This window comes from Corvus cornix, chromosome 6 (assembly GCF_000738735.6).
Source record: "Corvus cornix cornix isolate S_Up_H32 chromosome 6, ASM73873v5, whole genome shotgun sequence".
Taxonomy (NCBI): Eukaryota; Metazoa; Chordata; class Aves; order Passeriformes; family Corvidae; genus Corvus; species Corvus cornix.
Genome location: NC_046336.1, coordinates 20,594,274 through 20,621,203, shown reverse-complemented (window position 1 = coordinate 20,621,203; position 26,930 = coordinate 20,594,274). Strand labels below are relative to the sequence as shown.

Sequence of the window (26,930 nt, the reverse complement as noted above, 5' to 3'; positions counted from 1 at the left end):
AACTCAAGATATATTCTCTTAGGTACTCATGTCTCCTGAATAACTGGAAAAAAAGGAACTTAAACTGATAAATGCATTTTAGCTGAAGAACCACTTGTTACTATTATTAGAGAAGAGAGATTAAAAAACATTTTTCTCCTAAAAATAATTAGGTGAGAACAATGTACAGTGTATGCATTTTCTACATTTATAAAAATCCAGTGATAGTCATGGGTCTGAAGTCTTCACTGTCACAGTGCCCTGATTTTAACATGGCAATATTTTTATGTCACCTGAGAGGCAAACATTGAGATGATCGTTACCTACACTGGTATTATACCTATAATACCATATCTGTAATGTTATGAAGGGGAATTTGAGGGGAAAGAAAAAGATATTAAATGATCCATGCAGCACTGAGCCATAGACAGTGACTTAATTAGGGAGAGAATGTAGATTCACTGCTGTTCCTAACTTTTACTGACAGACATCAGACTTCCCATAGCAAAGCATAAACTGCCTTACAAAGTCAAATTACCCAACAGACTGCAGACTTTCATTACCAACAATCTGTCTTAAGCACAGATAAACTCTGGCTCTTTAGTCAGTAGTTAACTTCTGAAGGAGGAGGGGAAATGGAGAAAGAAAATAGCTTTATACCATTAGAGACATCACTGCAATGTGGCCATATTTGCCTGTGCTTTTAAACCTGTGACACTAATATTTGCCTGTGCTTTTAAACTAGTTTCCCTCCACTGCAAGAACAATTATTTCAGAAAGACACCCACTATGGCAGGGACCAGTGGAGTTTATTTATACCTGTAAGCAATACAGGCTACACAGCAAGGAAGATCTATCCACATGTTGTCACTTAGGAACTCTGGTCACAGACCAGGATCACAATGTGTTAAGATTTGGCAGACATACAAAATGATCTCAGTGCACCTGGTTCCGATCACCCATTTCAGCATACAAAGACTTCAAGACTTTCATCCAAACTGCAGAGACCACTGGAAAGGCACCATTGTTAAAATGTATTTGTCTTTGCAGAAAGCTGCACATACTCAAAAGGAAAATATCCAAGGCCTCTGAATTGCTAGCATTAAGGAGATAACAATAAGTCAAGATTGCAGATTTCAGATTTGATGGAAACTTAAAAGAACCAAAGCATACAAATTTTATTTTGCTCTACACAATACCAGGTAATACACTTTCTGGTGTGAAATACTTCATTGAAAGTTGCAACTTAAATAATTTGTTTTCCCATCCCATTGTACACATCATCTGGTAAGTCAGCAAAAGAGGAAAATTAGGCAGAGAGTAAAGTGACCTGCTCATACATATTCAGTTACCTTGAAAAGGAGGAATATCTGAGGCATGTTACTTGGAGAGAAGAGACTTTATTGCAGCAATTTCATAAGGCACAACTGCTCTTCACAGATGTGTATTTTGAATTCCTTCACTGGAAAAGCCATTTGTTAATAGCAGCTAAAAGTAATGAAGAGAATATGTGACTGATTAAATACTTTAAAAGCCAGTATTTTGAAGACTTAAAAAATCCCTGAAATAACTTAGGGCACTTGAGCAAAAACCTGAAGTCATGTAAGACACAATATAAGTATAGCAAATGCAAAAGGAGAGTAAATTCCTCTTTTGCCCCCACATGTTGACACCTGCAAGTCAGGAGCGGCTTCACACCACAGAGCTGAAACTCAAAGCAGTTGCTAACATTTCCACTGCTGAAATCCAATCATAACAGAAACTTACTCAATTCATGCACCAGGAAAGATTGTCTCTGTGAGAGGTTTTTTGGTTTTGTTTTTTTCAAGGCAAACATTTGAAGTGAGGTAAGAATTCACAGTCTCAACTTTCAATGCAATTTTCAAATCAAGCTCTTACAAAGATGGGTCAGTGTTGCCTTGTCCTCTTGAGAAAAATCTCATGCATATAGTCCCAAAATCTTCCCTGATGAGACTCATTGCGATGAATCATAGCAGTGAGGGCCTCACCCTGATCAAGACTTTGCCAATAATCCTGTAGCCACATTTCTTTCCAACTGAAACAAAAAAAGACACCATCACAAACAATTAAAAAAAAAACAAATTAGTCTGTAGCTGTAATAGTACTGAAACTATATTTTTCTTTCCCTTAAGAGGAAAATAGGCCCAGAGATGGTCATAACAAAGTATGTTGTTACTGTGCTACTGTGCTCCAAGTCATTTAAAGAAACTTGCTTTGAATATTCTCTACAGCAAATGTAAGTTCACTGTTAGCTTTATAACATTCTAGAAATATCAGCATATACTGTAATGTTAACTACAGAGACTAAATTACTAATTGTAGAGAATAAAAACTTTTATTAAAATAAAATCTATCACACAGTCATTGTATTATTTTGAGAGTAGCTTTCCCTGGCCAGTATGCATATAACAGCCTAAAAATCAAATTTTTTTTCAGATAATCCATTTTAAGAATTACAAACTCAGATTACACATGACAAACATCATTACATTCCTCAACACAGATTCTATTCTTTATCTCCAGACTACGTGTTTGAGTATGGGCTGTCTCTTCTTCAGTGCATAGAGTCTCAAACTTTTCATAGTACAGACTGTATCACTGCAAATTTCAGCAATTCTCTTCCAGTTCATGATCACAGGGACTATTTCTCTCACTTGTGTCATATCAAGGTATGCCAATTATTTCTCTCTTCTCCATTATTTCTGCTACCCAGAAACAAAACACAGATTTGGGAGAAAAGGACCAAATATGTTGCTCTTTATAATATATGCACATGAATTACCCAATACTTGTTAGCTTATATACAGAATTTTTTGCTGCTTCTCCCTCCAAATCAGAGAAATAAGTACAGTGGGTCCTGCCTTCCCTCTGTACACCATACACTGAATCCTGTGTGACTGCACTGCCCAGAAGCAGATCTTGCCCACCACTCCAGGAAGGCTGAAAGAAATGCACAACACATCCCAGTGGCTGTCCTTGTGGAGTGGCAAACAGCTTGTACACGATACCATCAGCTTCTGTGGTCAACAGCACCACCTGTGATGGTTCATTTCTGCAGAGCACACCAACACAGATCTCAAAACAAAGCTTTTAACACAGATTCCAATGTGAAGGATCATAGACGGAGGCTTACTTCTGCTTTAAAAAATAAATATCTGCCAAAAGGTTCCTTTGTAAAATGCACCACTTGGATGCACTGTGAGATCACATTGCCTACCAGTTAAATTCATTAACCTTTGTTCAAGGACTGCCAACATGAGTTACTTGCTTTTCACAGCACTGAATAAGGGCACATGTTTGGAAAATGAGTCTACTTGCATGAAGTACCAGATCTAAGACTAAGTGGCAGCAGGGAACAGAAGAAAAGAAAACATTTTCCAGATGAACTCTACAGAAACAACACTGAAAGGAATTCCAATATCCAAGTGAAGACTTTATTGAAAGTAATTTTAAATTGCTGCTGTTCTTCTTTCAAGAAAATAATTTCACTCTAATTCTGTAAATTGGGAAATATCCGTATCCCAGGATGAACAGGAGTGTACAAATCACCAGAAACTACCAACTACAGACACCTGAAACGTTATTACCACGAGATACAGATCTATCCATAATGCTGGATGATAATGGGATTCTACTGCAAGGGCCATCCTACAGTGTACACTTGGAAAATCTGATACACTGTTAATGTTTTTTCTCATCAAAACTAAACTGTGACATCAACATAAAATGGAACTAGCAAAACCGTGATGGTTTCACAATTCCTTTATCAAAGGCACACACAGATAAAAACCACAGATAAAAACTTATAGTAACTGGAAAGAAATTGTCACATAGTGTTCTTATAGTTACATTCTCAAACATCCTACTTTTGGAAAATGAACCCTTATCAATGAAACAAACCAAACATTTCTCTTACAACGATGGGAGTTTGAGAATAACTAGAGATTCTGGTTTCTCCTAAACAGATATTATACTCAGCAGCAGCACTACAACTCACTATTTTCTGTACAAAGCAGCTAAGAATTCAACAGATTGTAGTGACTGACCATAATCTGACACCGACAACTGCTTGTTCTACAGCCTTTTTCCTTAAGCTCACTTGGGTGTGAAACCCAGCAGTCCAAATGCAAGTGAGGATTTAGAAACCACAACTCCGCACATACAGCTGAAGGCACTGCACAGAGAGACATTCTGATTGCTGCAGCATTTCGTCAATTCAGCACAGCTACCAACCCTATAAACAAATTACATCTGGGAGTCAGGGTTACAGAGCATGCAAATGCGCAGTGTAACCTTTCTGTAATTGGGTACGTGCTCTAAAATAAACTCCTCTGTTGTCCTCTGAGTTCAGAAGGCTCCAGAACTACAAGTCACAGTGTGTGTTTGTAGGCAGACCTTGCATGTTGCATATAGTCTATCACATGTATCCCCACTAGATCTGGTGTCATTTTTCCACAATAATGTTTTCTAAAGTAACAAAACACTCCATTGACTAGCTCAGTAGGCAATCATCTAAATTGATCACACTGTTAAATAACATTACTGTCAAACTCAGACAAAATATGGGCATATTTAGCTAATGCTTTGATGGCAATTTTATGCTATTGTCACACTACTTAGAATTTTAAGTAATCATGTTCCATTTTGCAAATAAAAATGGTTAAAGCTTAGAAGCTTATCAGATAGAAACCACTGTATTTCACAGGAGATGCCCATGATCATGCCTTGGAAGCTACGGGCACATATCTTTATAAAGTCAATAGCAGTGAATATAAAAGCTTCCCTGGAACAATTTTTCCAGACACATCTCATGACTACAAATGGGGAGCATAACAGTGAGACATGGAAACTTCCATAGGATGAAACTGTAGCTTGAATTATGGACCAGCTGTTCAAACCTCCCTGCTGATGACCCCTGAGAAGAATGATGGAAACACCTGAGCCTGCAAGTGGCACTGGCAGCCACTCCGTGTGTGCCTTCACAGGTACTTCTCTACTGCCACCTGATGCTCACACAAGAGAAAACCTATGGAAAAGTAGGAATACTTCTACAGAGTAGGGTGCTGTGTAGCACACTACAAGGAAAAAAAACCATTTTGCTACTGAGACAAGGCATTACTATAAAAAACCTCCAGTAAATCAGTCAACCAACAGAAAACAAGGGATAAGAAGCTACTCAGTCTATTCTCTGTCCTGCACAGTCCCTCTCCTAAATAAGCGGGCTGGCATCCTTGAACACTGGGCAGAGTTTTGTCACACGAAACAGCATTAAGTCTTGTATTCTGTGTGAGCCTAATTTCTGCTCTGAAGTCTACAGGAGTCAACCAGGCCTGCACTGAACATTGGCAACCCCATTCTTAACGCAGTACTTTGTGAGGAGATATAGAGCTGCTTTTGCCTCAGGGCTGCCAAGTGCTTTACCATCACTGTACTGAAAAACAACCCTCCCCCAAGCAAAAAGGCTAAGATAGAGAGAGGACAACCACATTGCCTGAGGTCACAGAGCATTTTAACAGAATACAGTGAGTGTCTTGAACTCCTCTTTCAACTGCTACCACCACTGTCCAAGCCTCTTGGTCAGCCTCAGTTGAGTACTCAGTTCAGTATTAGCAGAACTCCTACACCACCCACAAGACATAATACATAATGTAACTGGAGATGGAACAAGAGCTCCTTTAAGTACAAAGCATTATTAAACCTACAGCTCCTGTTATTTGAAGCTTTTTTTCCTTCAAAAAGCATAGTATTGGCACATTACCTGTCTCCCTCAGAGAGGTCTTCAACACTTCCAAACCCAGGGGTTGGCACAGGACATCCCATATGCTTGAACTGAGCTATTTGAGGTCTGGGAGCTGGAATTTTCCCACGAGACTTTTTGTGTTCCTGCTCCTCTTTGACCCGCGTGTTCTCCTTGTCACAGATGAAACACTCAAAGCCATTCAGGTAATTGGGCAGAGTCATGTCATTCACACCCCACTCCCGCTTCTCCAAACTCTCTAGCAAGAATTGGTTTTTGATTCCATCAACGTTTTTGTACTCTAGATACTTCAAATATTCCTCTCCATTCTTGTCCAGGAAATCAAGATACTTTGCCAGCTCTTGGGGGCTGTCAAAGTCATCTATAAGAATGATGGAGAGGTTGTTTGGCATCCAGTCTCGCACAGCTGGGGAGCCCCGGTACACTGGGACAGCACCCAAGTGCATGGGACGCCACAGCTTCTCTGTCATGTAGTCGTCACATATGGCATTCTCCAAGGCCAGATGAAACTTGTACCTGGCAATAAAAGTCATGAATTCAGAATCTTCTGTAGTGGCTGTAGAAGTGTCTCTCAGTCGCTCACTGGGAAGCTCACGGTTATGCAGGCATTTCCCATAGGAGTCAACCTAAAATAACAAACAGCATCTTTACAAAGTGATCTGTTCCCCTGGAACTTGTTTTCAGACCTAGCAGTTCTTGTAAAATTCCTAACTTGGATCAGTTCGTAGCTACCTTAATTGAGCTTCACTTTCACTCAAAGTTTTTTCCCTTGTGATTATTCCTAGAGTTCCAGTTCTCCCAGCTTTAGAGGAAACCAAGTGCTGTTTCAGAAGCAACATTAGCCACACTACAGACTGAGGGGTGAGGGGAGCACACAGATGCCACCCAAAAATGTATTTACTACCGGATAAATCAGAAACAGACAAGTAAGGAACAGCATTCTCTGTGTCAGTTTAAACATCCCCTTTCTACTTAACAGAGACTCAGTGCTCTTCCAAACAGTTATTAGACGTAGTTCCAGCCAATCTCAGCAGGCTGACAAAATTTTTCCATTTGTTAGACTGAGAAAAACTGCTGCACGGAGCTAAAAGAATACTGTCTAAAAATGCGAGACAATATGCTTAAACTGGAACCTGCATCGTACTTTAACAGAACAGTCATTTTAAAAAATTCTTTTGTCTTTGCTTCACTACTCAGTACATGATAACCTTGCATAATAACTGAATCATGACCAATAGAAATAATAGAAACCACTAGAAAAACATGTTTCTGGCAAGTCTAAAACCAGGTTTTTTTTAAAAAAATCAATCTAATATCCTTCAAGCTTTTTAAGAGAAAAAAATGCAGTATGCTTTTTTCCTGCTTGGAAAAAACTACACTATTTTACTTTATGAAGCTACTCACCATCAGCTGTACCATGGCAGTACAAGGCATCACAGAAACAATACGGTCCTACCACAGCACAGGTAAGGAGCAGATTCTCAAAACGGAGCAACCTGCCTTTTAACTGCACTCCTGTACTTTCAAATAGGAGTGAGGCTTGTAAATGGACAGCCTTCCTGCATGCTAACTTCAAAGTCCAGAGATTTCAGCACCTTCTTGCACAAGACTGAGCTCATTCAGGCTTTGCCCAGCTTGTGACTGGTCCCGAGTCTGGCCAACTCCGTAACTAACATCTGCATCAGGCCTACCTACTGACATGCGGTGTAGTCTAGATCACGCTTTGGGAAGGAATACAACTAGTTTTTCTGTCCAGCTTGTAGTCAGCATGCATCCCGTTATGATTCGTGTCTTGGCTAAAAACAAGGACAAACAAACCCCATTAAAACGAGGCCGTAGAGGGGGGCAGCCGGGTGTTCCCAGCTCCGACAGCAGCACTACGCCACAGCTTCCCCCTGGACTCGGCCCACCTACCTGGATGTACTTCATGAGCTCCCGCACGTAGCGGTCCCTGTCCGAGGGCACATCGCAGTGGGACTGCATGTACAGCACCGGGCCGTAGCCCTTCCGCCGCCACGCGTCCTTCTCGGCCAGGGCCACGGCCGGGGCCCGCAGGTAGCCGGTGCCAGGCAGCCACTGCAGCGTGAGCGGGTAGTCGGACTCCCGGCGGAAGGTGGCCGTGTAGTTGAAGAGCCGGATGCCGGGCGAATGCGAGAGCACGTAGTTGTTCATGGGGGACTCCTCGTGGAAGAGCGCCCAGGTCTGGTGGGGCAGGCGGGGCAGCGGTGCCTCGTACGCCCTGAAGTCGGTGCCGTAGAAGATGAGCGCCTTCGTGCGGCGGTGCCGGGCCACCCGCCGGCTCCGGGTGACGAGGCAGGAGCCGCGCCGGCAGTCGATGCGCTCCGTGTCGCCGGGGAAGTGCGGGAAGAGGCTCCCGCTCCACCACAGCAGGATGGGCAGCGCCTTGTTGCTCCGCGTGTCGTTGTTGCCGGGCCCGCGGTACGACGCGGCGGCGACGAAGGCCGCGCCCGGCGGGACGGCGTCCTGCGCCCACCCCTCCGCCCCGCACGGCTCCGCCAGCCCCTCCGCGGCCAGCGCGGCCCCCGCGCCCCAGGCCAGCGCCAGCGTCACCCACAGGCCCGCGGGCCCCCGCCGCGGCCCGGCGCCCCCCATGCCCGGCCCACCGCCCCCGGGCCGTGCCCCGGGCCCGCCCCAGGAAGCGGCGCCGGGCCCCGCCCCGGCGGTGCCGTCACGGGGCGTGGAAGGGCCCGGGCGCCAGTGGCGCCGCCTTCCCCGCCCCTCTCACCTCGTACCGTCGATGCACGTTTGAAGCGGCTCGGAGGGGCAGCGAGACGTACCCTTGCTCTGGCGCACTGTGCAGCCTTGCTGCAGCGGCTCGACGAGGTGACCGAGTTGCAGCTCCCTCCCAACCTCACTGTACCTCTGTAAACCTCTCTGCCTCTACCGCTCCTGCATCCGCCTGTGCTACCACCGGACCCCGCAGCACCTGCAGCTGACAGCGATAAACTCGAGCTGTTCCCCGGAGGCACAGCATGCCACGACTGAACGCACCTGCAGAGAGAGGGCTCCTGGACCAAGCAAGCGGTCAGCTGTTACATGAAAGAGCACCCAGCTTAGCTCCTGCTGAAGACCATAAAGGGAAGGAACAGAAAACACCTTTTACTAACGTAAGTCTTGTATTTGGTGGGGTTTTTTTGGTTTGGTTTTTTTTTTTAATATCTACAGGTTTTAAAGCTCCCTTGACAGCTTCTTTTCTATACCAACCTTGAATAACTCCTATGGTGTTAAAATATTCTGTAAATGGGAACGTGGTTTGGGCTACACTATGTAAATCCAACAGACATATTCTAGAACTACCATTCAGTTGCTCAGTTACACAATTGCTAAAAGCATCAAATTAACTTTTTAAGAGATAATATTTACGAATTATCAGTTATAATATAGGACATTAGTATGGACACAAGGAAAAGAAGTATTCTTCAGCTGTGTTAGAAACAAGTTAAAGAGGGAATATTTTTCCTTTCCTTTGAAAAGTTTTAGGTGTAGACACTGCTTAGGCCTGCTCCAGCAGCACCTGACAGCATCCTCCACTTGGGCCCCAAGAGAAGGTAACAGACATGGGCTCTCCAAGGCAATTTCCACAAGCATCAGAATGTGTCCTGCACAATTTACTCCACATGATTAACGTACAAGATCCACAAGGCCCAACATTATTGCACCAGTTCTGTGGCAGATTCTGGACATAATGTACATTCTATAGGAGAAGAATCTCAAAAATATTCTACAGCAAATTTAGTATTATTGGATATTTAGCAATGATTATCTTGTGCTTTCATACAGATTTGTTATAAGGTTACCAGCAAACTGTACAACACCAATATTCACGGGTACAGTCAAGTTACACTGCCAGTTCACTCTGAATTTATTTTTGCAATTAGCAACACCCCCAGCAAAAAAAACCAAACACCAAAACAACCCAAATCCCCCCACCAAAACCCCCCAACCAGTTCACCCAGCTCCCTCTGAAATATGAGCTCTGTTAAGACTACAGAAGTCATTAACTTGACATTGTCACAAGGTAAGGGCAACACTTGCCTAAGTAGACCAAAAACCCCCCACCCAATCAATGACTCAAGCTGTGTTAACAAAAAAGGGAATTTCTTTGTGAAATGGAAGCTCAGACAGGGCAAAAAGTCAAAACCCAATCATCTAAATAAAGTAACACTGAGATTAAACAATACCTTTTGTTTGTTGACTCTTTTTGAATTTATCATTCAGTGTGAATAACAACAACAAAAAAGAAAGACTGAACTTAGTTAGCAGAAGATTGGATTGTAAAGGATCAATGAGCTAGACTTCAGCCCTTCCCATTTCCCCCCTCCCGCAAAATACAGGGTTTGGAAAAATAAGCAGTGTTTATTTACTAACAATGACATAAAATACATCTTAATATATTTTTATTTCTTTACAAATTAAAAGATGCATTGGAAAAACAAGTGAAGAAAATGAAAGGTTCATTCATGATTTCATTTCCACCCCCACACCCCCCAATATTAATACTAGAAATTAGTATTTGTGGAAGTCTGTGGTTGCTGTGCATTATATTCCTGGGAAGTTCTTTCTTTCCCTCCGATTAAAAATCCTCTAGATTTTTTGGTTGGAGGCAGTACGTGGAGTAAAAAGTCAGCCACATTCATACAAAAACGCTGAAAGTTCTGTCAACTACATCTTGAAAGAGTTTCTCCATTACAATTTTCATATTCCCCTTTCTGTGTAGTGATGGGAGGGAAGACAAACTAGCAGCATTAGAAGAAAAATGGATTTATATACATGCTACAGGATATGGAACTAAAACCACAGCCAGATATTTTTCTGATCTTAACAAGGACTTTCCTACGAAATATCAAGCCCAGATAACATGTTCTCTAATCCATCCAAATTCTTCCTTTCACTTTCAGTGCTATTGGTAGCTTAAACTCCTGGGTATTGGAAGAACACCTGTTAAGTGTTCAAGCTAAAATATACAAGCCCCCTTTCAAAAGTGAATAAACGAAGCCCTTTGAATTCCTAATTTGATTACACTAGCTCCCCCTTCACAGGAGTCTTCTCATCCACCCTTGCAATGGAGCAGCAGAGCAGCCAAAGTGGATGGATTAATCTGTCTGAGGTATTTTAGTTTAACAAACAGGCTTATAAAAGGTTTTGTGCAAGCTGATCAGTAGATAGAATGGGGAGGGTATACACATCCAGTAACTAAACTCTTTGCTATGGCCCAGGTGCTTTCAATAACCAAAATCAGGTACTTGCAATACCTGTTACAGTACAGTCTAAATCTTAAGGTTTTGTATCCCCTTCCTTGTATTCCAGGGTACAAAGCAATCTCAAATTCACATCAGTACAAATCAAATTCCTGCTTGTTTGCTATGATTCACAAAAATATGGTTGAAAATGGCCACTTCCTTATCATCCAGTTCCTACACAGCCCCCCAACACCTTGTTAAAAGTATTTTCTGCTTAAGGTTAAGAAGCTTTTGTTCCCACCACCATCTGACAGACAGGTAAGCTCTGCAGGAGAGGTCATGGAACATGGATTGAGTACGACAATACAGAGCCGTGCAATGAGAAGGAAACACCACACATGTCAACAGGAAGTACCGTCTCTACCCTACACTGTTCAGAAGCTGTTGATTTTTGCCCCCTTAACTATTGATTACTCCATTACAGTTCTGCACAGCAACTTATAGTACAGGAAAGATTGTGGAGAGAAATTTGCCCCACTGCCTCCTGGCTTACCACTCATTTCATTTTTCATGGCTTTCCGGTTCAGACAGCCATATGATACATCTGTGCTCTGACAGACCATGTTTCCGTCTTTAGAGGAGACATAAAATGTTTGGCTGCTCCAGCTCCCATCACCTGACCGGCCTCTTGCTCTCCCCACCTGTGCATCCTCTTCACACTTGGAGCATGCACACGCACCCACACAAACGCACAGCAGCTACCAGAAGTTTTGAAGAGTTACCGCTTTTTCACCCAATGTTGACTCGTACAGTGAACTGAAAAAAACCCTACATTCATTACAACAGGATTAGCGAGCATGGGGTGGGGTAGGGGGTGAACTCCTGCCAAGCACAGGAAACAATTTAGAAGCAAATAAAAGACCTGGTATCAAAGGCCTTTTTTTTTTTTTTTTTTAAGCCCTCACCAGGAAAATATTTCATCTCTCATATGGGATTGGGAAAGGTTGAAAGGATTTCTGCTTATGCAATGTGTATTAAAAATTATGGAATTGTACAGATTTCTATGTTGTCCTTTTTGAGGGCGCTGGGCCTTCTGATCAGGTCATTAGTGGAGACTGAAATGTCACTGCTGAGTTCTAGCACCACTCACTCCTCTAGCTCAGTAGCTGCCGAATCTCCTTGTGCATGTGACACAGGAAGTCCACATATGAAGCCCCCCCACTCAGGCTCTTGTCCTCCACTAGAAAGTGTTTGAACAGCATTTCCAGCTTATCTTCTTGCTTCACAATTATCAACTACAAAAAACCAAACAAGAACAAAACCAACAGTGAGTAGCTATTAGAATTAATCTTCATGGGGAATATAGAGTAAAAAGCTAAATGGCTCAAAATCCCAAAGATAACCAGAATCACGGCATATGGGGTTTATGTGCTTTGACTTGGGTAACTCAGCTGGGTTAAGTCTCAATCCTTTCTAAACAGAAGGAAAATACCATATATATGGTTCATATAGTAGTATATTGTAATAGGTCTGAAAAAAAAAAAAAAAGTTTTAGGACTCTGGTAAGCACAAAACTCCAAAACTAGTGAAATTTATTTTCAGACTCTTGTTATGAGATTGGGAAGAATAAGTTCAGCACTGCAGCATTACCAGGCATCACCTGACTCTACTAAGAGGGAAGGGCATTTAAAGCTGTAAATGGGGGACAGTTTTACCTTCATGTAGCGGGATCTCTGCCCTTGAAGCATATCAACAACAGATCGTACTTTCTTTGAAAAGGGGTTTTCCAAGACTGGCAGGGTACTCTGGAATGAAAGATATACAATTCCCATTAGTCTTGGGAAGTAGAACAATGTTAAACGAAAGTCAGCAGTTTTGGCATACTGTATAAGGGTAGAGAAATATCTACCCCCATGAGCATACAATCTCTTTGACTTCAACTACTTAAAAGAGAATATAACATGGTATCAGAATTAAAGGTCAATTATTTATTCCATTTAGCTATCAACTGGTCTATTCACTGTTAATGATGTGACTTGTCAAATAAATCTAGGCAAAAGCATGCCTGACATGCCCAGACTACCACGATCTCTGCTAGTTTCATACATCTGTGCTTCTCTCATTTCTATTGTGAAAAATGTAACACTATTTTCTCTACTGGCTTTCTCATTGTTTTAAGTTTTGGATGACTGTTTCAGACTCCAGCCCCCACACTGCCACCCAGCTCACCAAGGCATTGCTAATTTGACTGAAGGATGACACTCCAAAGAGGTTCTGGATCAGGCTTTGCTGCACGCTGACTCCCACCCACACAAAGATGTTCAGCCCATTCTCCAGCAGGTAGATGTCACCCTTGGAGAGACGCTCCTCTGAATTCCGAATGGCTGCTGGCAAGGAATCACTGTCAACATCTGCTTTGGTCTGTTTTAGAAGGAAATAAAAATTAAAGTAAAATAAAGGTTATAAAACAAGAACATCCTGAAAATTTCTGCTGAAGACCCCAATGGTTTTCTCATTTCTAGGACTCATAAGACTGCAATAATTGTGACTGAAGTAGCACCTTCCTTAGTTTTCTTACTCAAAGTGACACAGAAGCAGATCAGAGACTCTTGGTCAGCAAAAGAGAGCATAAGGCTTTTGTGAAAAGGCTCAAAAATTCAAATACAACCTCCTGGAGTAGGAATGTAATTAGGTTTTAGTATTATTCCAGAAACTGTGGTAATGAAAAGTCAGAACAGTACATAGAGTTACCTTGCAATGATGAAAATTACTACAAAAAGTTGTAAGCTTTAGGACTTTTTTTAAAAAGACTATGAAAGGGTCAAAAGCATCTTCTTTGCCACTAGTCATATGCTTACAGCTCAGGAAAAAAGTAACCCCTGAGAAATTCACAAGATGCAGTAATGCTGAGTAAAATTAAGTGAAATATCCCAACAGATGGCAGATCCCAAATACTTCTCAAATCACTTTCCCTTGCTAAAATAAAAATGCCAGTCCTTAAGATGAGTCAATGAGACAACAGCAAGCCTCAAGTGCTAAGAATATCTTGAATTACTCACCAGGGGCAAGAGCCTGGGATAAAAGAAAACGTTTGTTTCAGCCACATCCATGGATGTCACTAACTGACGGATGTAGGCTCGGTCATCCGTTGTGACCTCTGGGCCAGGCTGAAGGACGTCACTCTTCAACACACAGTTCAAGTACACAGGAAGCAGCTTCATGCATTCAGGGAGGATAAGCTAAAAGTCACAAGCAGACAGAAGCTGGTCAGCTGTCTTTCTGAATAAGCTTATGTTTGACAAAATGAGGCTTGCATGAACCAACAGTGTGGTACAGCCATGAGAGTGAAAGCTGATAGTCTACTTATATCATGGATTGCAAAAGAAACATAAAACCTATCCCTGGAGCAGGCAGCGCTCCCTGGGCTCCACACAGATGTCCAAGAAGCCATTCTCAACTATAGTTTTACTTCCTGAGTTCTCTTCTTTGCAAATTTCTGCTGAGCAAAGGAATTGACTTTTTTTGAGCAGGCCAAGTAGGAAGAAGCTGTCACCACTTTTTAATTCCCAAGCATGGGATTCAAGTGAAAGCATTGGAGTTTACCTGGCCAGCAGAAGAGGGACTAGCACAGTTCTTTCGATAGCAGGCTAGGATCTGGGCACACTGGTTGATCAGTGCATCTCGTACAGTCTTTACTGGACTACTCAGGACTCCACGATATGCTGCATAGAGAGAGGAAAGAGATGGACTGCTGTCAAGTGGTTGCTCATGAACAGCAAAACCCCAACACTACTTCCACAAAGGAAATCTAAGCAATTATTGTTTATGGAAGCCTTTATTCTTCCTGCTTCAAACTTGTAGGAAAGAGACAATATATTCCTGCTGAAAACCTGAAGAAGCTCATTTACACCATTTTATTACATAATCTTGAACTCTCTATCTCCCATGTAATGAAAACATACTTATCAAAATTTAAAGTATGGGGTTCTATAAAAACTCCTTTTATAGACTACCCATCTTTCATTAATGGTCTGAAAATGGACTGCTTCTTTCATTTTAATGAAATAAACATGCACATCTCTCAGTATCTGTGGGATATCTAGGCTTTTACTGCAAACTAGAAACGTAAATAGGGTACAGTGCATAAGTGTATGACATTTAACCCGTATCTATGAACAAACGCCACCATTATCCTACTGCCAGAGCAAAATTCTGCAACAGTTAAGGAATGAACTAAAACAGCCCAAAATAAATACAAGGATGATTTCAGACAGCTGGCAATACAAACTGTTATTAAAAACATTTAGAAAATAATTTGTATGAAGAATAAGCCTACACCCTCCATCTGTACCTCTCATCCTAAGCAGCAACACTGTCATCACAGCTTTATGCTCTTTCCTATAACTGACTGAAGTATCAGAGCTGCCACCTGACATCTGAAGCAGGAAGAATAAACAGGTGTCATTGGGTGACAAAACAGGCATTTTAGCAGCAGTTAAAAGCTGCAATTCTTGTTTCCATGTTTACCCTTACCATACTTAGCCAAGTAGTTGATGAGGGTGTCTGTCTCACAGTTCCGATAGAGGTCAGCCAGCTGCGTGCAGCAGTTTAAGGAGAGGTTGTGAATGCGGAGTCGTCGCTGTCCTGCACAACTTGTATACAACAGAGCACACTGCAGGAGACAAAAATGCCAGGAGACAGAGAAATAAGGTCCTGCTACAGTAAGAAGGGCAGGGTTAGAATATACTTCATTAAAAGCTAGGACTCAGATGCATAAGCAAACAAGGTAACTATGCAAAAGCCTTGGACAATAAGCTAAAAGCATTTGCTAACAATCAGGGTCAATGAAAGATAACAAGCAGCAATTTTAGCAGTTGTATTAAGGGACCTGGTCTTAGAAAATAGGGACTGTAGTTTAAGTCACCCTCAGAACAAGTATGCTAGAAGGTCAAGGGTATGGTAAGATGCAGAAAGAAAGAACAAATAATTCCTAGAAGAAGTGTCTAATAATTCAACTGTCAACTCACTTCTTCTACAAAGCCTCCCCCCTCACCTGAAGGAGTGCACCACTGTCTTCACTCAATTTATCATCATGCTTGAATTCCACTGTGATTGTTTTATCACAGTCCAAACCTGCCATCTCTACATCAGTTGTGTTGCTCATATAGAAAGCTCCAAAAAAGTCAGTTGCTCTAATACCTAAAAGAGGGAAAAACCCAACATCAACCACCACTTTGAACAGAACAACAAGACAGCCAGCCTTTGGACCCTGACACCAAGTTATCCTGACAGATTTCAGCAGGATCTTTGCAGTCTCAACAAAAGAGAATTCCAAAGCTTTAGCAGAGCTTTTGGGGTAGCCTAGTCACCACGTGTTTTAAATTATGGGAAAATCTCTTTCTTCCCATGAGACATGCTTGAAGTGGTCAATTTATGAAGATTCATCCATGCTAACACCCACCTGTGCTTGTACGCACTCTCATTACAGCATCAAATCCCACTTCTTTCTGGACATCTCTTCTCAAGTCATTCAGGAATCTGTACTGGTCTGTCTCCAGCTAGAAGGCAAGCAGTATTTGAAGTTTCACACTTCCATAAATCAGACCTGCTTCATAAACCATAAAGTAATTTAAAACCAGATGCTACCTCCTGCGGTCTTACTTTAAAAGTCAGCCATGATACCAGGCTCAGAGGCCTGCTAATAAAATATTGTGCTAAGAGGTAACAGCCTAACTCTTCCTGTTGGGTTTTGTTATTAACAGAGATGTTTCTATAAAGACACAAAGCTACCAAATCATTTTGCTGATTATCTTGAAATTTAAGTAGCCATTTACTTCCAAACAAGTACTTCTTCACTGTGGTTCCCACTATGAAAAAAAGAACTCTTAGCTAAACAATAATTCTTACTTGGATCAGATACCAGCCTGAGTCAATGTCACTCCTACCTGGAAATACGCATACTTATAAATGGAGCCTCCTGTCTGGTAAGGTACTACACCCAGTGTGGCCACATCCAGATACTGGTTTGGAAATAGGAATAGATCCACACAGCAGCCCTGGGCCACACAGTCCTTGGCCAAGTTGTTGTAAAAGCTTGTCTGTGGTTGAAACAAAGTCTAAGAAAGGAAATCAGAGATGACATCAGAAGTTTGTGCAGGAAAAGGAAAGCAAGATCCATCTTATAATCCCAGTCAATACACTTTTATATTTTAAGTCTTTCTTCAGGGAAATTAGAATAATCTAAATTCTCCCTGACTCTGCCTTTGAAGAACTGTTAATTATTATGAAAATTACTACATATTTTGCTTTAATTGTAAATTCAGCACATTTACTTTAACCCAGATTTGGTATTTTACCCTGTGTAATAATCTAGAGCTAACTCTTCTTGTTCTCATACTACAGCTGTCCTTATGATGTCAAGTCTCCATAGCCCTGCTTGGGAACAGAAGATAAAAGTGGAATGTTAAAAGGTATTAGCTGGGACAGTTGCAGAATGTGCTATCCGTGTAATTTTTAAAACACTGTTTCAGTTATTTTATTCCATAAAGAGCATAATATACACTCCTGTGTAAGGATCACGCAAATCATTATTACCTTCTCCTTATCTGTGTTGATCAGTTTCCTATCATCCCTGTTCTTTAACTTCCCTGGGGCCTCTGCAATGGGCAGAGAGGTGTGGAAAACGAAGAGCTTGCCAGCACACTCAGCTGCCTGCAGGAAAGTGAGTGCAATAACAGAGGTTAGAAACATTTACAAAAATTGTAAGGGAAGCAGTGATTCAAGAACAAACATTCAAGCAACCTCATCACTCTTTTTATGTCAGGATGACTCTACCAGACACACAGGCTCGCTGTCACTTGGTTACTTGACTGGTGTCCAATGGAGGGAGCATAAATTACTGGTCACTTACAGAAGAGCATGTTTGAGTTCTACTGGATTCGCGCTAGTTCCACAGCAGGGAGAAAAGAACTTTCTCCAAGGAGATAGAACAGTAAGCAGGACCCAGATACAAAAGATTTTGTGCAAACATGTTGCATTGCCTTCTTCCCTGATTTGCAGCTACTGAATTTGTGGAAAAAAGTCACAGAAATGGCAAAGAATTTTGTAATCTGAGCTTCAACAGACCAGTAATTTTAAATCAACACCCTATGCCAACACTAGCTAATGTTTAGTAGCTATTTTCTCTGACCCAGGCAGTATGTAAAAAGTCAATTAGCAATTTTTATTAGTTCTTGATTGAAAAATTGTAACGAAAACTGAGATTAAGAGAGACTATTAAGGATCATTCCCCCTGTACTCAGCACTGGTGAGGCTCCACCTTAACGTTTCAGGCCTTTCACTATGAGGGCATTGACGTGCTGTAGCATGTTCATGGAAGGGCTATGGAGCTGGTGAAGGGTCTGGAGCACAATTCTTGCTTGAGGAGTGAGTGAGGGAATTCAGGTTGTTCAGCCTGGAGAAGAGGAAGGCTCGGGGGAGCCATTGTTCTCTACAACTATCTGAAAGGAGGTTGTAGTCAGGTGGGAGTCAGCCTCTTCTCCCGTGTAATATGAGATAGGACAAGAGGAAATGGCTTCAAGTTGCACCAGGGGAGTTTTAGATTAGATTAGATATTGGGAAAAACTTCTTCATGGAAAGGGCTGTCAAGCACTGGAAGAGGCTGCCCAGGGAAGTGGTGGAGTCACCATCCCTGGAGGTATTTAAAAGATGCGTAGTTGCGGTACTTAGGAACATGGTTCAGTGGAGGACTTGGCAGGGCTGGGTTAAAAGCTGGGCTAATCGTGTAAGTCTTTTCCAACTAAAATGATTGGCTGGCTGACATGACAGACAAATAGAGCTGTGTCATCACTTTGGGGTGAAGTCATACAGGCATTCAATTTGAACAGCAGACAAGTTGGAGTTAAACCACACATGTAATTATGTCTGGATGAAGTACTAGAATGGAAGAACTTTAGGAAAGGTTTACTTGGTTAGCACATTGTTGCAGGCAACTTCAACAGATAGCATTCTCTCCTTTTGTTTAAGATTCTACCAGAGTACAGGATTAAAAAGACACCAAACTACAGAACACTTCCATGAGATTTAACAGACTTCAGCACTTGTTTTTTTAATGCTGGAGGCTCTTTTTTTTCCTGTAGGTTCTGTAAACTGTTTAAAGCAAAACCCAGTCAGACAACTGAGAGTAAGCCATGTTCTTACACTTTCAAAAAATTATTTAAAAAAGAATTGGGCAAAGTACATATAGATAGCTGCACAAAACAGAAGGTACATGCACTTCAAAAATGAGCCAAGTACGCCCTACATGCAATGCATCTACCACAAGGAGCTTACAAAATCTTTAGAATTGTCTTATTAGTGTGTGTTAGCAGAATATGAACTTGAGTAATTGGCTGAAAACAATTCGTCATAACAATTTACTAACCTTCAGTGCCTCCAGCCCTGCTTGAATCACAGGTGCAAAAACAGTTTCTGTTTCTCTGGTGTCTGCAAACATTTCTGGAATCTGATCCAGCAAACTAGCAAAGAACAAGAAAAAAAAAGAGGAATTCAAGATCCCATTTAATAGGAAAAGCAACACAGTTATAGCTGATGATCTAGAAGAGTGAGGTGGTTTAAACAGAAGTGGCTAACATGTCTGTAAATTCGTGTAACTTTTACAGTATTTGGCATCTCATCTGACAAAAATGCTGTCTTGTTCTTCATTGGCTTCTCTCGTCCATATCCTCAGTGCTTGCTGTATAGCCTCAACTGATATCTAGTCCACAGCTCTTCTGTATTTCTTCTAATATATTCCAAAATATACAGGTAAGTAAATTCTTAGGAAATACTAGTGACACTTGGCCTCTGTTTGCCAAGCATCTTGTGTACTATTCAAAGATCAATAGGTTTAATCCACAGTTTTGTATTTAGGCTTGTTTAATGCATTACAAAACAGGCTAGAAATTTTCTCTAAAAATATGCAATTCCACGTCTAGTTCCCAAAATGTAGTTAGCTACACACCATAGAATAATTATAGTTCAAATATCATGGTAAATAGTTTGCCAAAACTTCACTAACTTCTTTCTTTCCTTTCAGATTTTATCTTCTTATCCCACTTAGTCTATTTTCTCCACGGAACCAAAAGTGGACATCCCTATTGTCTCAGTTTGCAGTTATTTAAACAGTTGCCTTAAAGACAGTGATGCAGCATTCTTATAACTTTCCCTCTGCACCATCCTAGTTGTGTTTTGTTGTGGCTTGGTTTTAGTTTGTTTTTTTCTCTCCAGAAATGCCCTTCAGCTCTAAATCCCTTTATATACACTTTCTGCCAAGCTGGACTATGAGCCAAATAAACCTTTAGCCCTTGAATTTCCCCACCCTACTTTGCCAGCTTAATCTCAAACAGTATAGTAAGTTAAAACACATGGAGTGCTTTAACATGACAATTAAGCACACAACATTTGAATCTACCAAACAAAATTTTACTACACACACGGTAAACCAATTTCTATTACCTGGCAATAACTGTCCTGGACTCATTCACATTCACCAGAAAACCATCAAGGAGTGGCACAAACATATCTGCCACATCTGAGACCACCATCATTTGTGGCTGTGCCAGTGAGCTCTTCACGTTATAGAAGTGTAACACTTTGTTGTAGGTGACAAAGCCTACTCGAATGGCTGATTCCTCCATGTTGCCTTCCCTGTAAGAGACATACTTGCCTTCACATCCAAGAAGATAGGAAAACCATTACTCATAACCCAACACAATAAGGGAAAAATGAAAGGAAGTAAAATTTATTTTCACCTAGAAGGGTATCAAGAAATGTTCTGCTTGGCCTTTTTCTGAAGAAAAGCTTGACAGGATTATCAAATAATTTTTTAATTTCTAGCATTTTTAAAGAGAAAAAGTAACAGCATCTCCCATTTTAATTGACAACAGTAGTTCACAGTATACCTACCTGGGCAGGTAATCTAGGAGTGACTTTAATTCTTCACATATTAGCCTCACTAAGCCACTCTTCACAGCATTGTAAGACACATCAATCATAAAAATGAAAGCAGGTGGACTAGGAAACTTGTTATTCTGTGGAAGAGAGGGAAGAAATCACACTATTGCCACGTAATGCAGCTCACATAACAGCTCCCTAACACAGCTAAATCAATGCTGGTCAAAACTTAGTTGCTTTCATGTACCTCTGTAAGCATGAGCAGCAGTTGTTTCTTCAGCTCATTCTCCTGTCCTTTTCCAACTAACAGACATGTAATCATATTATGTTTGAAATGGACTGGTATTAAATGCCCTAGACTGACTTTACCATTAATCAGAGAAGAACAGTTATAACTAAACAATCCCTTTACATCACTAGGATAGATTGAAAAAGTAGACAGGGAAGATTCCTGCCAGATCTCAAGACTTTGGAATCTGACCATACTTGTCATAGGTGATTTCACCTATATAAACTAAAAGATTTTCCTCTCCAAGGATGACAACTTTTTCCTTCTTAAAAATCTGGCTTTCTTTGGGAATGAAAAACTTGTTTTAGTCAATAGTTTACTGAAATCTATAGGTCATAATGGAACAAGCACTCAGAACAAAAGCAAAACAGAAGAACTTTCAAAAAAGCTAGGAAGATCGCATCTCATTTGATTTAAAGTTCTTAAGCTGTTAGAAAATAACTGAACCTTTTGTCTTAACTAAAAGTAAAACAGAGGCATTAGAAGGCAACCGGCATAAACTCACATTTAGACATCTATTTTCTCAGCATAATATTTCAGCAGAGATATAAGTTGCTTTAATAAATACCTTGCACATATTTTCCCTATTCCTTAGAAGTTAATTATTATTTAAATCTTTAATTTAAAAGCAAAACAGCTTTGAAAAGATACATTTCCACACTATTCTTGTGCTTTTAACCACTTTGGCTGTATTTGAAATTGAAGTTCAGTAGGTAAGGTCTGCCTTAGGTAACAGGTGGCACATTGCACAGTTACTATTGTACTTGTCTTGAACCTCTCCTACAATCCCCTTTTCTGCTAAGGACTACTGCACAAGAGTCCCTTCTGCAGAACTCCTAAGGTAAGCACAGCCATAGCTGCTTATATAGCTCCAGGAAAAAAAAAAATTACAGAGATAGCTATTAAATTATATTATGTCATGTGTGATCAGGACTTCCTCTAGTTTTGGAAGTAAGCAGACAGGCATGTTATTTTACGCAGTAAAGTGGGTTGGATTAATGCTGTTAATTATCTCTGCCAGCTAGAAATCAGCCCCAGACAATTCATGTCTTTCTTACTTTCAAGAAAATAGCTTTTTTACTTAAAAGCAAAATAAATAAAGCAATAAACACGTTCTACTGTACCTTGCAATAGTCAACTGTTGCTAGAAACTCGTACGACCCCAGTGATAACTCGGGTCGGTCATAGAAGTCTACTCGCTTTCCAGTATGATCCAAATGTTGGAAGTAGTGAGGTGGCACTGGGAAAGGAAAAATCATTACGCTCAGTGATATGCCCATAATAAACACTGTGACTAGAGAGTCAACATGACAACAGCTGTTTCAAAAAAAACTCCAGGAAAGTGAACTAGCACTCTGGGCTAGCACACAAGTACTGAAAATATTAATGCAATTTAAGAACATCATTAAAGCAAAAAAACCCAAACTTACTCCAGTTTGTCTCATGCACCAGACAGCACACTGTGTAGTTACTGTTGTACTTTTCTTGAATCTCCTTTCCATTCTCATTTTACATTTCATATCAGAAACATCACTACAATACACTTTTAGGATTATTCTGAAGGATTTAGTCCAAAGGAAAAATATAACGTCCCATATAAGTTGCAACAAATTATGTAAAACAGAGTTTGAGGCAAACTACAGGCTACGTCATTACTGACTCAAATCAGGCTTACTAAAACATTGAGCTCCTTATTCTGCTATTTGGGTTAGTTTTTCCTTCCCTTCCCATGCTGCACAAGAGTAAAGCCTCCAGGCACTCTTGCATGCAGAGACTCCCATAATCTTTTTATCAGAATAGACAGAGTACTTCTTACAGTGGGTTAAGAAGGAGGAACAGAAGTGTAACCACATGCCCAGCACCCAGTACTTCTGTGCTGGCATGAGGTATCAGAAAATAAAATGGGAGTTAAGCTAAATTTTTGCCTACAAAAGTCAGCTGCAGAAACAAGTATTTCCCTTGTGCCCCAAGAACTACCATTACAGACACTCCCTCCTGCAGAACTGCTCCGGTGACAAAACGCATTGCAGCTACAGCTGTCTATATAGCTCTATATAGCTCCAGGGGAGAATAAAATGAGATTACCTGGAATGACAGTATTCACCATATTTAAACTACTTTAAACATTTAAAGTTTAAAAAGTTCAAAAGAAAACAAAGTGATATCACTAAGACTATATATAAGCATCTATCACTCTTGTTCCCAAGTACACATCCCATATAAGATAATTGCCTGATGATTTTTGGAGAGAAAACAAAAATTGTTCTCAAGTTTTAGGTACAACTACGTTGTGTTTTCAGAGTATTGCTTTCATCAGCTGTCTCTCAGCATCCCTCCCTTTTCTGCCTTTGCTCAGTTGTTAAAGGTACATACAGTTGCTGAGTGAGAAGGACCGGGAATGTATGCAGGCAGAAAATCACCAGACAAAATTGGTGTTTAAAGTTGGCCATTTCTAATTCCCATTTTGGTTAGTACAAACACTTGTACAGCATAATTGAGGTGGTAAGAACAGTCCATTAAAAGCTACCAAATGGAACACTGAAAACGTCCTCATAAGGTTTGTTGTACCTTACATTCCACTGTGCTTTCAAAACAAATCTACAAATGTCATGCTATGAGCAGCCCATTGTGACTTCTGCTTAAAATGAAGCACGTTTTGTACTAATTTAGAAGAGCAACTAATATTAACTGGCCTGTACTGAAAACTCTTTTTCAGCTGTAGCAGATTTAACTGCAATCTCACCTCTAAGGAATGTTTGTGAGGCAAAAAAAGGCTTTGTGAGAAAAAAAATTCTAACACATGCTACAGACTAGATCTGTATCTCAGTCTGTTAAAAAATCCCGTACTTTTGAAATATCCTAAGAAAATAAACGGTCTTTCAAACCACCTGGCATTATGCTACAAATACATCGTATTAAAAATTTGCTACACTACTACAATGCATAAGCACCTATTTGAACACAATTTCAGAAATGAACACTGAACATGCCTTACAATAATTTTTTACAAGACTAGACACGTATTAAATCACAGTATTCCTTATAAATGATCGTAACTTGATAAAGACTTATTTGCCTGCATCTTGTTCAAAGACCTTTCCAGTAGAGCCCAAAGAGTGATTTCCAGAAGAAACCTTACCCTCAGTGACACAGCTGCAGAAACAACACTGGAACCTCCTTCCACCTTCAATGAATTGCATAAAAGGGCACATGTAAGCTTTGCACCTATTACATCGGACAGGACCGGATTCTCCATGGTCTACCAAATAAGGAAGGGTCTGTGGAAGCAAGAGAAAAAAACATGAAGAGAAAGGTCACACCATGATGAGAAAGTTTTAAGCTCTGCATTGTGTGGTCATTTCTATCTCCCTGTACATGGCATAAGATATAGCATTGTGGGAAAGAGTGCAGGGGAGGTGGGAAGCCTGAACAAGTATTTCGTAAGTGCTTTTCAATTCAAGCTCTAGCACAGCAGTACTCTGCACGCTAGAGTCATCAATGGGCTCTCCCACGTAGCAAGTAGCTTGAAGAACATGACCACAATGTACTGCCAGATATATCCGAAGTGAACATGGAAGACTGAAAGTGACTCTTCACCCTTCTCTCTTCCCCTTGTAAAAAGCAAGCTTTTTAACAAAAGCAAAGCCAGTCATTATATTCTTGACTATATGGAATGCACAGTATCTACTGTAAAAAATTCCATCTGGTAAGACTTACTTTTGAACTCTATCATGAAATGCATTATAACCACAAGTTCTTACTGTCTTGACCCCACTGTACAGCAAGTCCTCAAAACTGTTATATAGTGACACCATTTTTCAACTGTTACTTATAATATGTTCTTTCTGCACCCAAACCAGAATAAGATGCTTGGCAACTTCTCAACATCAGAACAAGCAGGAAGCACTTTAAAATTATTGAGACAGAACTCATGCAAGTTATAAGCTGCATTCATAGTTCAAAGCACTTTTTGTAACTAAAAACTTAGCTCAAAAATATAACTACTTGTTTTTAAATTTTCTGCCAATAAAGGTGTCTGGTCTTAACTCTCTGTTACCTTAAATCTATGCTCATTTTTAAGAGACAACATATTCACTGATCAGAAGATGAGCAAATGCTCCAGTCACTTTCCTCTTCATGCCACAGATGTGTTATGTCTTTTCATTCAACCCCACTAATCATTTAATGACAGTACAGTGGTTTTGCAGCCAGCATTTCTCATTTCCTATAGGCCAGGCTGACCTCTTCAGAGGAAACAAATTTCCAACTTTTCTGACTGGCAGGAAATGTTGGTATTGTACTTCAACACAATTTTTTTTTTCCTCAGCCTCCCCTCTGTAACATGCAAACAAACTACAAGGGTGCTGGAAACAGGCAGCACTATACATAACTTGTCATTAACCACTTAGTCCCAGAAGACAGATACTTCTTTCCAAAGCCTCAAGTTTGGTTTCCTGAACAGTGCATAACCTAAGGCAAAGGTCCTGGATTACGAAATATTGTAAATTTATCTGAATGCTATAGTTTCATAAGATATTATTTTCACGAAACATTCATCCTCTCATATGTGAAGCTTTAGTTCTATTTACAGTCTTATTGCTCTGAACAGCTGAGTCTTCATCTGTTGGAAGGGCCCCCCCACAGTGAGTCTTCCCTTGCCATAAAGAACTTCCAAATACTAGAAGCTGACTGGTCTCCAGGGCAATTTTCCAATCCTAGCCTTTTTTTTTTTGGACACCATAAGTGTTTGTTCAAAGCATAAACACATCAGGAGACCAAACAATTATTATTTGTAAAGTTTTGCTAAAAATGTGTAACTTCACAAGCCTCCAAGTTTCCCAAGTAAGACCTCATTCTCCTATTGTGTTTCTTTTAAACTTCAGCCACAGATCAGTTTTATCATAAACCACTTTTTAAAATTCAAACCATAGTTTAGGAACACTAATGAAATGGAACAGGAAAACCTTAAAAGAACCCTTAAACAGACCAGAGGAAATGGCTTTTCTCAGCAGATGCTACCCTTAGGTTTAGCAGGGCACAGAATACTGCAGACGTATGTATTCAAATTTAACAAGCCTGTTTGTCTTTATGTCACTGCTCCAAGCAGGCTAACACTACACAGTAGCCAGAGTATTTAGACTACTTAAAAAAATGTCAAACTCTGTAAAAGTTTCTGAGCTTTCAAATTCTCAGCAACCAAACATGAGTGGGTAAAAGGCTAAACAGCCACACACTACACCTAGAGAGAAGTAAGTGCTGCAGAGAGAAAGGGCAGAAATACAAGTGCAGCTCAGCAGTGCCCAGTACTCAGTGTTGTGCTGTCATCCCACACAGTGCTGTGCATGTACATCCATATTAAATAGCTTAACCAGTGCTGTTTCATAAATTCTCATCCAATTCCACAACTTGGCATTCTAGAAAAGATTTAATACCTGTGATCAGCAACCATTTAAATATTTTATACCAAGAAAGAAACTGAGATCAGCTGGAAGGGGATGCCTTTATGACCATCCTAGTGTTTTGGTCATTTAGTGACAGTGCTTGACAGCTACGGCAAAAAAGCTGAAATTATCATGGCCATCAAAATATTAAAAACTTTAAACACAACATTCTTCTGCTTTACAGATCTCTACTGCACACCTGTTGGAGAATCAATGTTTACCTGGTCTTCATTACCTAAATATGCCTTCTAAACATATGTGTTAAATGTTGACACCTGAGAGCATTCTCCTGCTGAGCGTGCACAGGG

At 40.6% G+C, this 26,930-nt stretch overlaps 2 protein-coding genes across 5 annotated transcripts in view; both read right to left on the bottom strand.

The window, feature by feature from the left end:
* Positions 1–767: 767 nt before the first annotated feature.
* FUT11 (fucosyltransferase 11) lies at positions 768–8,753 on the bottom strand. Its single transcript, XM_019292055.3, is given in 4 exon segments — positions 768–2,035; positions 5,759–6,384; positions 7,673–8,575; positions 8,577–8,753. Coding segments are annotated over 4 exon segments (1,854 nt in total). The 3' UTR covers positions 768–1,887.
* Positions 8,754–9,949: 1,196 nt separating this feature from the next.
* SEC24C (SEC24 homolog C, COPII coat complex component) overlaps positions 9,950–26,930 on the bottom strand; it is a 38,577-nt gene continuing 21,596 nt past the window's right edge. For all 4 annotated transcript variants that reach the window (XM_039553506.1, XM_039553508.1, XM_039553509.1 and 1 more), the window contains 15 exons: positions 24,321–24,459; positions 22,306–22,421; positions 20,905–21,029; positions 20,455–20,646; positions 19,382–19,475; positions 17,554–17,670; positions 16,905–17,075; positions 16,421–16,517; positions 16,013–16,158; positions 15,493–15,631; positions 14,563–14,681; positions 14,019–14,198; positions 13,189–13,380; positions 12,675–12,764; positions 9,950–12,254 (listed from right to left, as the gene is read on the bottom strand). In XM_039553506.1, coding sequence (XP_039409440.1) covers positions 12,114–12,254; positions 12,675–12,764; positions 13,189–13,380; positions 14,019–14,198; positions 14,563–14,681; positions 15,493–15,631; positions 16,013–16,158; positions 16,421–16,517; positions 16,905–17,075; positions 17,554–17,670; positions 19,382–19,475; positions 20,455–20,646; positions 20,905–21,029; positions 22,306–22,421; positions 24,321–24,459 — 2,058 coding nt within the window. In that variant the 3' untranslated portion in view covers positions 9,950–12,113. The remainder of the gene's footprint in view (positions 12,255–12,674; positions 12,765–13,188; positions 13,381–14,018; positions 14,199–14,562; positions 14,682–15,492; positions 15,632–16,012; positions 16,159–16,420; positions 16,518–16,904; positions 17,076–17,553; positions 17,671–19,381; positions 19,476–20,454; positions 20,647–20,904; positions 21,030–22,305; positions 22,422–24,320; positions 24,460–26,930) is intronic.